Source organism: Helianthus annuus, chromosome 4 (assembly GCF_002127325.2).
Source record: "Helianthus annuus cultivar XRQ/B chromosome 4, HanXRQr2.0-SUNRISE, whole genome shotgun sequence".
Lineage (NCBI taxonomy): Eukaryota > Viridiplantae > Streptophyta > Magnoliopsida > Asterales > Asteraceae > Helianthus > Helianthus annuus.
Window position 1 is genome coordinate 49,014,859 of NC_035436.2, and position 12,225 is coordinate 49,027,083.

Genomic DNA, 12,225 nt, shown 5'->3' on the forward strand with positions numbered 1-12,225 from the left:
CCGAACGTTCACGAACATAAACGAACAAACATGACCTCTGTTCATGTTTGTTCATTTAACTAAACGAACGAAATTTCTTGTTCGTGTTCGTTTGTTTAATAAATGAACGAACACAAACGAACTTCCCGCTGAACGGTTCACGAACTGTTCGCCGAACGTTTGGTTCGTTTGCAGCCCTAAATATATTTTAATGCATGTAACTCTTTATTGAATTAAATAGTTACAGCTGGTATGTTACGTATACATTGAAGGCTTAATAAGTTGGATATATATGCTCGTTTTACACCTAACAGGATTCAACTATGGCCTAAACCCAACTTTAAAAGCCATGACCAGATTAATACCTAGAAACAAAAAAAAAATCAAAGGGATTGAAAAACCTAAGTAAAAATATCAAGTCCTGAAATATTATTGCAAAAGCGACTACATACAACCACCATTCCCAAATCGACACCGCTGTGAATGCCATGCCCACATCTTTAAACACCACCCAACTTCAACAGATTCCAAGAAAACAAACATTACTCATATCTGAATATTCCAGAAACTAAATCCATAACCGAAATCTAATCTACAGTCTAATGTGATGGCCCCCCTGATAAAGCAGCAGCATAAAACATCAGCTACGAGACAAAAATCTTTTGCTCTACTCGGGAATCCAGACACGTTTAAACTGTAAGGAATTAACACAGGTCAGCCAAAAACAAGTCTGTTAAACAAATGCTCTCAAATAATCACACTTATAAGAAGACCAAGAGTGACATCACTGCTTAGAACTAGAGGCAATTAAGGTTTTTGTTGAGGATTTTCTATATCTTTTATTTAATATAGACAGTTATATGGAATATGTTAAAGATTTCTAAGGATAATTCTTTTTTTTCAAGCAAAATTAGTCTGCTGATGATAACCATAAAATAATTCCGAAAGAAAGAAAGAATCCAGCAAGAGAAAGAAGATCACCTAAAGAACTGAAACTGGCAAGACTGTGAAGAAACTTTAACAAAATTATCTGATCTGAGCTGGAGAACAAAGTAAGCCGGAAGCATCTGATCCGACCACAGCAAGGTCACAAACAGTACAAAGCTGGCCTTCATGGGAAAGAACAAAGTGTGAATTGCAGTAAGGGCATAACACATCCTTTTGTCCGCGATAAATAGGAACATAAGTTGCCCCACAAACAACAAACGGGTTTCTAAAGTCATAATTCAACTGTGTGGAATCTTTCATGTTCCTCTCAGCAGCCTGCATAACAGAACGGGCGGTTTTGGTTTGGTTTTCTGCAGTCGGGTTGGTCTCCAAAAGCCTCCGGGCAAAGTTTGATGCTGTTATCAGATTACCAGCCTTGTAACACACAGTCATAGCATTCATCAAGGCAAGTCTCAAGTGCGGTAGCTGAAGGTTGCAGTGAGTGAAATAAGCCGCCAGTTCTTGTTGACGAACAGGGTTGTCTTTCAGTTCCCTCCTTTTAAGTTCCATCTGTAAGCCCAAAACATATTCTTTCACGATAATAATCAGCTCTTTAACTTCATCCACTTCTCTTCTTGACTCGACAACAATCAGGGGGATGGTATGGAGAATACTTAAAAAGAGGCGTAAAGCTTCGGTGAACTTCCCTGTGGTTGTGGCTTTGTAACCGGCCTTGAGTTTTTCTTCTAACTGAGAGAAACTGAACACGAGTGCAGGCGGGGCCCGGACATTAGGACTTGCTGACTCACTCCAACCCCTCTCGATGGCCAATGAGATTATGGGAGCCGATGAGAACGCACGCAAGTAAGAATGACTTCCCGTGTGAAGATCAATGAACAAGGACTTCAGCGGTGTGAAATTCTTTATACCAAGCTGGCGGCTCAGTAACCGCATGGCGGTGTCAAAGTTGCCAGCTGCTGCATGCTCAGCAGCAAGAGATGACTTCTGCACCCATATCTGACTCACAGGCATACCAGCAGTCGGTGTTACAAATACAGCAGAACGACTAGTGGTGGCTTTTGGGGTTTCAACATCCGGAGGAAGTTCGAGATCCTCAAGATCCCAACCTCCCTCTTCATTATCTTCAGGTGCTTCTTCATCATCCAGCACCATGCTGACATCACCATTTTGAATATTCTCCACATCCACAATATCCAACTCCTCACCCCAATCAGCATCAGCAGCATCTTCATACTCTTCGTTTCCACCTTTTCCAGCGTTATCAAGACCACCCTCAAATATCCCTTTCATGGTCCTCAACAATGGCCAGTCCCCACCGCACAAGACCGGTGTTGGGGGGAACAAAAGAGAAGAAGACCTACCACTGGGCAAATTAGGAACATTACCGTTAAGTTTATCAGCAAGATCTTCAACAATCTCATTCAACCCATGGGTCTTAGCTGTAGCATATGCTAGTGGTAGATGGCCAGCATTGATCAAAATCTTGATTCGTTCTTGAACATCACCCAAATACAAAGCATTATGGAACTGCCCCATAACATCGTTTTTCACCTCAGCAATCTTCATCATTTTAGACAGCTTATCCAAGTTTCCTGTTATCAAATACAGAAAAGATAGCCTCTCAAAGTTTTTCGTCCTCTGATATGCATATTCAACGATGCCAGAATTACCCTGACGAAGGGCCTCAACCCCTAATCTATACCAATGATCTTTCTCATCTATCTCTTTAGCAGAGGCAACAGCTATCTGGATGTTTCCACTTTCGAGTGCTAAATTGAAACGGGTTCTCTCATCTCTTACGAAATGGAGGGCAACTTCAGGGAAACCTTTTTGTTGCAAATATGCAATCATGGCTTGCCCACAAAGCTCAGAGTTTCTTATCATGCTCATTACATGGTCATATCTCTTTTTCAGTAAAGATAACTTAAAGACGTATTCAGTTGAATCAATAACTATTGGCCGGTTTTTCCCATCACGGTCCAAACAAAAGAGTGTGTTTCCAAATATTTTTGTGATATAAACCGGATTATCAAGGGTTTTAATGATTCCACTGTCTCCATTAGGCAAACAGTATTTAATATGGGTTAACGTTGTGTATATGAACACGCCATTATCATCCCATGAACCGCTTTTCACTCTGATTGTCTCATGAAGGGTGCACCGGTGCACCAGTTTTTTATCAGCTATAACTATTGAATGCTTACTAAGCAAGGCAACACTCTCCATATCGCTTGACCAAACAACGTACCTTACAAATGAAGTTTGTAGGTCCCCGAGAACCAACCGTTGTTGAAGATCAAAGATAAAAACTCTATCTTCTGCCCTACATAACAAGTTACCTGTACCAGCATAGAATATAGCATCGACTGGAGAAGGAAGGGCACTCTTCTTCACAATCTCATTTTTTATGTTTTTGACCAACACTTGATTGGTGCTCTTCTCGAGGACTGCAAATCTATTTCGGGCCACAAAAACCGCCGACCCACCGACGCCACGTTTCGCCTCTTGAACTGTATCACCTCTAGTAATACTATCTTTAGGGATGATGTACAATTCATAAGATCCGCCATCCACATCGGAACATATTAGTATCGCATTTTCAGTTGGGCTGTAAGAGAGGGTTCTTGGGCCCTGGTTCAAGCTAACGGAGCCAGGCCTGCGGATAGGTAATATTTGAGTGTCTTTTTGAGAAGTGTACTCGTAAAACCGTAGAAAACGGTCTTTTACATAGTACAATGATTCACCACTAACAGAGAAAGCAGGGCGTTCTCTTTCTAGCTTGAAAACAATCATACCGCTGTCATGGCCAGCTGCCAACAGGTTCATCTCAGGATGACAACCGAGAATCCAGAATCTGTCATGCTCACGGCGGAATGTTTGAAGGCCGGTTCTTTTTGTAGCATCCCAAACACGTATGCTTTTATCCTCCGAGTTAGATACTATGATGTCTTGTCTTGCATGGAATAGAACACATGATACATTATTCATGTGACCTCTCAATGTGTCTACTTCCCAAGCTTTTGTATCTGAAAAACAAAGTAAATTAGATTCAGCAACAAAACGCTGTGGCATGTTGGTAATAACGTCCGTACTGCACAAGAGCAGATGAAAATTTCATTAAGGTTTCACTCTAATGCAGAGAAACAGCTGAACTAGCATGTTTGCCAAGCCAGTTCCAAGAAAGAGACACCACACAAAAATAATGTTGGTTTCACATAAATAAAAAAAAAGATAAACATTTGAGTGGGATACATTTACTGACTGACTGAACACACAAATTACCTTAGCCTTCTTTTCAATAGCCAACATAGCAAGGTTTATCATAAGGGACATATTACAGGACCAACAAAAGATTAGATAATGAAACACATACCATTCATTCGCCAGATCTTCACTTGGCGATCGTCAGCTCCTGAAACAATAAGAGGAAGAGTGGGATGAAACGATGCCCAGTTGACTCCTCGATCATGGCCCTCTAATACATACTTCACAACAGCATCAACCCCTCCAAAGAAATCTGTATTCATCTGACTCAGCCGAAGGATATCATCAGCAGGGGAAGCTGTTTTCTTCTTTAGGGCACCAATATCCCAAACTCGAACAGTCTGGTCTAATGATGCTGATACCACAAGGTCCTCCTTTGGATGGAACAAAGCACACATCACATAATGGTTGTGTCCAGTCAAAACAGATATACAAGTACGAGACTGCCAATTCCATATCCGGATAGTTTGATCATCACTAGCACTAACAATCCAGGGGTTCTCATGGTGAAACTGAACCGTCCGAATATAATCAAGGTGGCCAAGCAGCGTAAACAAACACCGATGCAGCTTGTAATTCCATACTTTGATCTTGTAATCATCTCCTGCATGTACAATTACACATTGAAAATGGAAGGTATACCTTAATATTCTTTAGACAGTCAGGCACTAACAATATGAAGAACAACTGTTTATATATATGCATACAGAAAACATAACAAATTGACTCCAACTGTCCAAATATAACTTAATTTCAGCTATAAACAGCACTTGCGCGTATGCATTGCATCAAATCCTTGTAGATCCAAATCATTCCCATGACACAAACTTAAAACAATAATATCTATGAATCAGATAACTAAATCAAATCTTCTGACAGTAACAAAAACCTAAAATTCAAAACATTACTTAATTTCAGCTATAAACAGCGCTTGCCCATATGCATTGCATCAAATCATTCCAGTTCCAAATCATTCCAATAACAGAAACTTCAAACAATTATCTGTCGAATCATATAACTAAATCGATTAACTCATTCCAATAACACTAACACAAATCCTATGCAGTTATAGTGGTCTAAAATCAAATAGCGGTCAAGGTCCGCTATACGATATATAGGTTATAGTGGTGCTATAGCGGTGGTATAGTGGTAATTTTTATATCATGCATAATTTATGTATTTATATATATATATTTGAAAATTATTAATAGTAATATCAAAATTCGATTTAGGAAGTCCAGCCACGAGAGTCCAGACTCCAGCGATTTAGGATTTAGGAAGTGGAAGTCCAACGATTTCTAGATTTAGGTTTTATTTTGTTGAACGATGAAGAATCGGGCAACCAGCGTCCAGCGAAGAAGACTTTAGGCCTACATTTAGGTTTAATTTTGGGTTTGGGCCTTTATCTTTGGGTTTATTTTAAACAAATAGTTGATTAATGTGGGCTTTCGGGCTGAAATACAAAAACCGCTAAAAGCAGTGCTACGACCGCTATACGGGTTTCAGAATAGCAGCCTTTAGCACCGCTATTTGAACCGCCATGACATCGTATGTCCGCTAAGCGCTATAGCACCGCTATAGCACGCTATTGACTGCATAGCACAAATCATATGTACCCTCCCCTAATAAAAGTCCTCAACCTTAATCGTACGTCTCTAGAAACTCTTACCATGAACATTAAGAACAAAAACGTATTCCTAAATTTTCTTTACATGGTGAGGCACACTATGCATACAGAAAACATAACAAAACCACTCCAACTTTCCAAAACTAATTTAATTTCACCTATAAACACCACTTTCTCATATGCATTGCATCAAACCCTTCCAGATCCAAATCATTCCAATAACACAAACTTAAAGCACTAATTTACGCAAATCACACAACTAAATCTAACAAATCATCTAACACTAACAAAAAACCTAAAATCACAACCAATTCAAATCATTCCAAAAACACAAACTTAAAACACTACTTTACACAAATCATACCACCAAATCTAACAGATCACCTAACACTAACAAAAAAACCTAAAATCACAATCCATTCAAATCATTCCAGTAACACAAACTTAAAACACTAGTTTACACAAATCATACAACTACATCTAACAAATCATCTAACAATAACCTAAAAACCTGAAATCACAATCAATTCAAACGTAACAAACCTCCAGAAACAAACAGAGGCTGCGACTGATGAAAATGCACGCCACGAACAGGGCCGTCATGTTCGTCAAACCGATCAATGAGAGTGCCCATACGGTAGTCCCATAGCTGAATCACACCACTGTGAAGACTCGCTAAAATCCACGGCCTCTTACTGTGGAAACTCAGGCCTTTTACTCGATTACTCTTGGTCTCAAACTTCGTCAACATCTTCGATTACTCTTCGTCTCAAACCCTAATTAATCAATCGATCAATTGAAATTGAATCGTGTTGTGATGAATGAAAACCTAGAGGAAGTTGTTGTTGTTTACCGTAGATCTGAGGATGAAAATGAAATATAGGTGGATACAGTGTGTGTGTGTGTGTGAAAAAACAGTGTTGGATCTGAGAAGATGAGTTGTGTAAAAAGTTGATTTTGATGAACTTGAAATGAAAATTAGTGTTATGAGTCAACTTCGTATGATGATTACGTAGCTGGTTTGATTGTAACTAGTGGAACTTGTTCCGGGTTGGTAACGGTTTGGTTCATTTCAGTATCGTTATTATGTTATGGTACTAGTATTCGGTATAATAGTCAACTAAACGAAATAAAAACGAATGTATTAGTATAATGGTATGGATATTGTTCGGATGGTAAATTTCATGCGGTAACTTGCTATGGTAGTATAACTCGAAAATGACATCATAACCTAAATCTCGAGGACGAGATTTAAAACAAGATAGGGGAGGATATAACAACCCTCAAAAACATATTCCCAACGACAACCCGTAATCAAAACCAAAAGTGCGCATGATGAAACTTGTATACTCAATCAGAGAACTTAGCGGTTAAGAAAACTTGATGGTTAATGAACCAACCCGCACAAAAGTACCCTTATTAGATTCACAATTAAAAACCGAACCAATTGGGATCAAGACCAAGCATACGCGATAAGTATCAGCACAGAAATCGAGGAAAACGTGCGATTGGACGAAAAAGGCGGCCAGGGACACGTGTCAGACCTACATTGGACACATGGCAGTCTAAGCTAGGCCGACCCTCCCGGCGACATGCGGGAGAATCCTAGTCTCCCTCCGCGACGTGCGAGAGAAGCCCAGTTGGGCTATAAATGCAGCAGCTTGGGACTGAAGTTTCTGCACATTTACGATTGAATTTCATGATCTTCTGATCTCTCGTTCTGCCTTTCTTTGCAACAATACCCCCCTAAACTGCGAAACTCTGCCACGTTGTAAGTGTTTTAACCCTAATTACTGATTTGATACCCTGTCCGATCGATCTGAAACCCAGCAACGGATGTCAAAGTGCTACCTGGATAAGGCTATACTTTGTTAACTACGTTGGGGTTTTGATCTCGTGATGTATCGTTAAAGTATGATTTGGGTTGATGCACTGATACGTGTTGCGTTGTGTTTTTATTAGGAACTCAGGCTTAGCACCAGGAGGCTATAGTAATAAACCCTAAATCTGCAAAGTGAGTCATTCTCTTTTTATCAAATTCTTTCAAAACCCTAAATGTTTTCCGATTGTTACTTATATTATAGTGATTAAGTATTTGTATTCTTACTAGGAAACTACTGTTAGTATGTGGGGTTTTGTATACATTACTTGTTATGCATCACTATTGGACAATGGGTTAGCCAATGAGTGATATGACCACAATCACAGGAACTGCCACCGAGTGACAAATACTATCTAAAAGAGTTTTTTTTTACTATTGGACAATGAGTTAGCCAATAGTAGTTTGGTAAGATAAACAAATGTAAAAACTCTAAATGTTGTAATTATAAGAATGTGTTTTATACCAATGAATGAACTCACCAGTATTTCCTGCTGATCAAATATTTTTATACGCGTTTCAGGTAATTTACTGTGAAAGTAAAGGAACATGTTATGAAGCACTGAAGGCTTAAACAAAGTGGCTATGTCACCAGATTAAAGAAAGGGAATTATGTTTTGTCAAAATAGGGTTTAAACCTATTAAAACCTTTGTTTGTAATATGGGTTTTATTCAGGTTGTTTAACATTAAAAAATGTGGTGTTTTACAAACTCTGAAATTTTCCTAACTACGATCCTGACGAAACTTTTTCCGCTGCGAATTTAATAAACACCGATACCACTTGTAACTGATCGCGGCTCCTGTCCAGGGTGTGGTATGGGGCTGTGACAGCCTGCCTATAAAAAGAGCTTCAATCCACCATTCTTCCTTGCTCGTTCTCTCCCCCCTTCTCCACGATACACTTTTCGTCTACCCCATTCTCTCTAGTCATTGTAATTATTAGGAAGAACTCAAGAATCATGAGTGTAATCAAGCTTTTTATGATTTATATAATCTTTACAAGTTTGATCATATCTTCTTCCATGGCCTTTATTGGCTAGATTCTTGAGGGTGTTTGGGAGAAACTTATCCCCTTGATGTCAAGCTAACTAAGGAAGATCATGGGTAAGCAAGGTGTGTGTGTGTGTGTTAATGACTTTATCTAATTAAATAGTTTATTGAAAGTGAGTGAAATAATAGTGTCACATTGATTTGGATCATTAGAGTTTCCACCTAATCCTTAAAATCTACCAACAATCTTACGTCGCCATTGATTTGTGTCGTTCATGTTTTCTATGTCTATGTAGAGCGAAAACATGTTGATGCACTTGACTAGGTTAAATGTTTTGGATGCGAAAACATGTCTATGCCTATACGCGGAGCTAATACCAAAGTGTAAAGGACTTAGTTTATATAAAAGTGACTAGCTTAAGGGAATTGAGACTCACCGACAGACTAATAAAAACTAGTAATATAAACTCCTTAAACTATCTAATTAGTTAATACTATATTTCGGCCTCGAGTGGCGTTCCCTGCTAATTCAAATTGGAAGGATCGAGCGTGCTAGGAAACTGAACCAGATATTGCACAATAATACCCATTGACACCCATAGTTCCTCGTCTGACAATCGAGCCCTTGCGACCCCATGGTCCGATCTAGCTAACAAGGCGTCAAGAGATAAGTTGAGCCTAAATACCCATTTTCCTATCATTGATTTCTGCCTTTTTATTTTCCTCTTGAGCCAATTATTTTCTTTTCTTTTTCTTTTATTTATTCTTTCTAAAACTCAACTTTTGGACTTGGTTAGACGTTAACGACGACTCGGTACTAAAACTCGTATATCCTTAGACGACCTTGGTATCTTACCATCACTAAATTACACCAATGTGAGTTGTAGTGTGATAGTATCATATCGTGTTTTTTTAAATATTAAAACTTGAACTAGTGCATAAAACAACCTAAAAATAACCATCATTTTAAAAGCACACCCGACCACATCCGGGCTCGGTAGAGTGGATTGGGCCTGGTGGTGGGAGGATGTGGCTTTTTGAGAGAGGGATAGACGAGTTGGGCTGAGATGGGAATGCAGGTGATTGGGCCGCCACAGTTAGGCCTATGGGGTCGGTGGAAGGCTGGTTGATTTGAAGGCCCATAGGAGCGGCGGAGGTGATTGGGTTGCTAATGAAGGGGTGTGTGGAGGGTTTATAGATGGGCTGGATAAAAATTATATATATAGGTAACGAAAGGCGATGAATAGTAACTTTATTTTTATAATAATATATAGCTTTTTATTATTTTTTTTATTTAATATATTATAATACTTTATTATTATATTTAATTTTGATGATATATTTTTAATTTTTTTCTTTTTTTAAAACCATATATTTCCATTACCATTTTTTAGTAGTTGTTTTTCTTTTTTAGAACATATGTTATTTATCGATTAATTTAATACTTCTTTAATTATTTACGTTTGTAACTTTTTTCTAAAACTTAAGTACGTAGTTATGCTTAATTTTTCCCTGATATTCCGTTATAAATTTTGTTAAAAACGAAGTTGTACTCAAAATAAAGTATTTATTTGATATTATAAAAGTAAAACGGTACGATGATAAACTAAACTGTTCTAATGGTCAGACTTTCTAAACAACATGCTTTATTTTCAAATCACGTTTGTTTTATATTATCATTTGCTCGGTTTCACCGCAACGCGCGATTTCAAAAAAAAAAAAATAGTTAAAAATAATAATCCGTTCCCAACAATTTCTTCTTTCAAATTTAAATTTCTTATTCACTTATCGTTGAAGTTGGCGGTTTATTTTCAAACTAAATTCTTTATTGGTTATCCGTTGCTTTCGTTCCTTCACCTTAAACAACCACAAATTAATATCTTCCATTCCTTCACCTTAAACAACCACAAATTAATATCTTCCATTCTTGCACTTCTCTCTCTAGAATCACGTCAACTGACTCTATTTTTTTCTCTTATTTTAGCGATTTACATTGTATTTTAGCATAATTTGCTCTAACCTCGTGGTTCTATCCCCAAGAGGTATTTTTTTATTAAATTTCTTATTATTTCGTCACCTAACCGACACTTGATTTTAATTCTGGATTTAAATTCATGATCCCTGATTAGCGTTTATTGCATCGCTGATTGTTAGTTTCGGATGAAATTACGCTATGGATTTCAATTATTTTGGTGTCTTATGGTTTTCAAATTGTTAACATGGGAATGGAGCTTGAGGTTTATCATATTCTTGATTATAAGTTTAACTTCATCCAGTTCGTAATCATAAAAAGAGAAGGGATTCCGATGTTGATACGCATAGGGTAGGTTGTTTAACGAGCAAGCCGAGCCAGCTTCAGCCAGGGCTCATGCTCAAAGCTAAATGAGTCGGCTTGGCTTGGCTCGTTATTCTAATTCTAAATGAGTTAAAACTAGGGGTGCAAACGAGTCGAGCGGCTCGCGAGCTACTCGAGATCGGCTCGAGAAAAAGCTCGAAATGAGCCGAGCCTTATCGAGCCCGAGCCGAGCTTGAGCCTAAAATAAAGCTCGTCTGTTTATCGAGCCCGAGCTCGAGCCTCGCATGTGAAGCTCGTTAGGCTCGTCAAGCCTTATCGAGCCTTAGTGTAAACGAGCCGAGTCGAGCCGTGCTTATTCAAACTTGTTTACAAGCCGACCTCGAACCTAAAAATAAGCTTATTTAGTAAACGAGCTCGAGCCCGAGCTTCACTTATCGAGCTCACGAGCCTAAAAAGTCTATTATTTATATTATTTTTACTTAAAATTATTAATTAATAGATAATAAACGAGCCGAGCCCGAGCGAGCTCGAGACTTGAAAACAAACTCACATAAAGTTAATCGAGCTCGAGCTCGAGCCTGGTCAAGCTCGGGCTCGGCTCGGCTCGTTTGCACCCCTAGTTAAAACCTAAGCTCGTTTAAATTAAAACCACATTTCACATTTACTTTAATATTTAAGTAAAAAAATATATTAAAATTAATATTATGGTCTCTAGAGGCCATGTATCATATTATGTGGGCTTTATTTATACGGAAAATTAAGGTATAACTTATGAACAGAGTGAGCCTGCCTTAGATCCTCGTTTGGCTCAAGCTCGGCTTATTTATAGGTTGTGTCAGCTCAGCTCGTTTATCGATGAGTCAATTTCGAGCGAGCTTCGATCCACGAGCTTTTTAAACTGGACCAGGGCTCAACTTATGGGTTAACTCAAACACGTCATGTTTATTAAATGGGTTAAACATAGCAGCCCAAAACCCTATTTCGTGTTTTAAGTCGTGTTAGAGATCGCCACCCCAATCCAAACAAGACAACAGAATGATAATAAGTTAATAACCCATTCCGTAACCTTGTTCAGTCCAGCCAAACATGCCCCTCAAAGTTGTTTTGTGTTAACTGATTGATGATGATCATATAACTTGTAACATTTATGATTTCTTTGCAGATATAGAGAAAATCAAAGGCTTTTAAGCTTTCTTCCCTCTCTGTCCTTGTGAAGAGAGGGACAGCATATGATTTTCAAA

General features: G+C 38.4%; 1 protein-coding gene across 1 annotated transcript; it reads right to left on the reverse strand.

The window, feature by feature from the left end:
- Positions 1-381: 381 nt before the first annotated feature.
- Positions 382-6,814, reverse strand: LOC110936393 (coatomer subunit alpha-1). Its single transcript, XM_035988884.1, has 4 exons — positions 6,362-6,814; positions 4,301-4,795; positions 961-3,953; positions 382-673 (listed from the first exon to the last, which is right to left on the reverse strand). Exons 1-3 carry the CDS (start codon positions 6,567-6,569, stop codon positions 1,006-1,008), a joined length of 3,651 nt encoding a protein of 1,216 aa, XP_035844777.1. The 5' UTR covers positions 6,570-6,814; the 3' UTR covers positions 382-673; positions 961-1,005.
- Positions 6,815-12,225: the final 5,411 nt, after the last annotated feature.

Coding starts and splice junctions, on each gene's coding strand:
- LOC110936393 (XM_035988884.1), bottom strand. CDS start 6,569: ATGTTGACGAAGTTTGAGACCAAGAGTAATCGAGTAAAAGGCCTGAGT. Junction 4,796..6,361: donor GCCTCTGTTTGTTTCTGGAG/GTTTGTTACGTT, acceptor TTGTACATGCAG/GAGATGATTACAAGATCAAA. Junction 3,954..4,300: donor GAAGATCTGGCGAATGAATG/GTATGTGTTTCA, acceptor TTTGTTTTTCAG/ATACAAAAGCTTGGGAAGTA.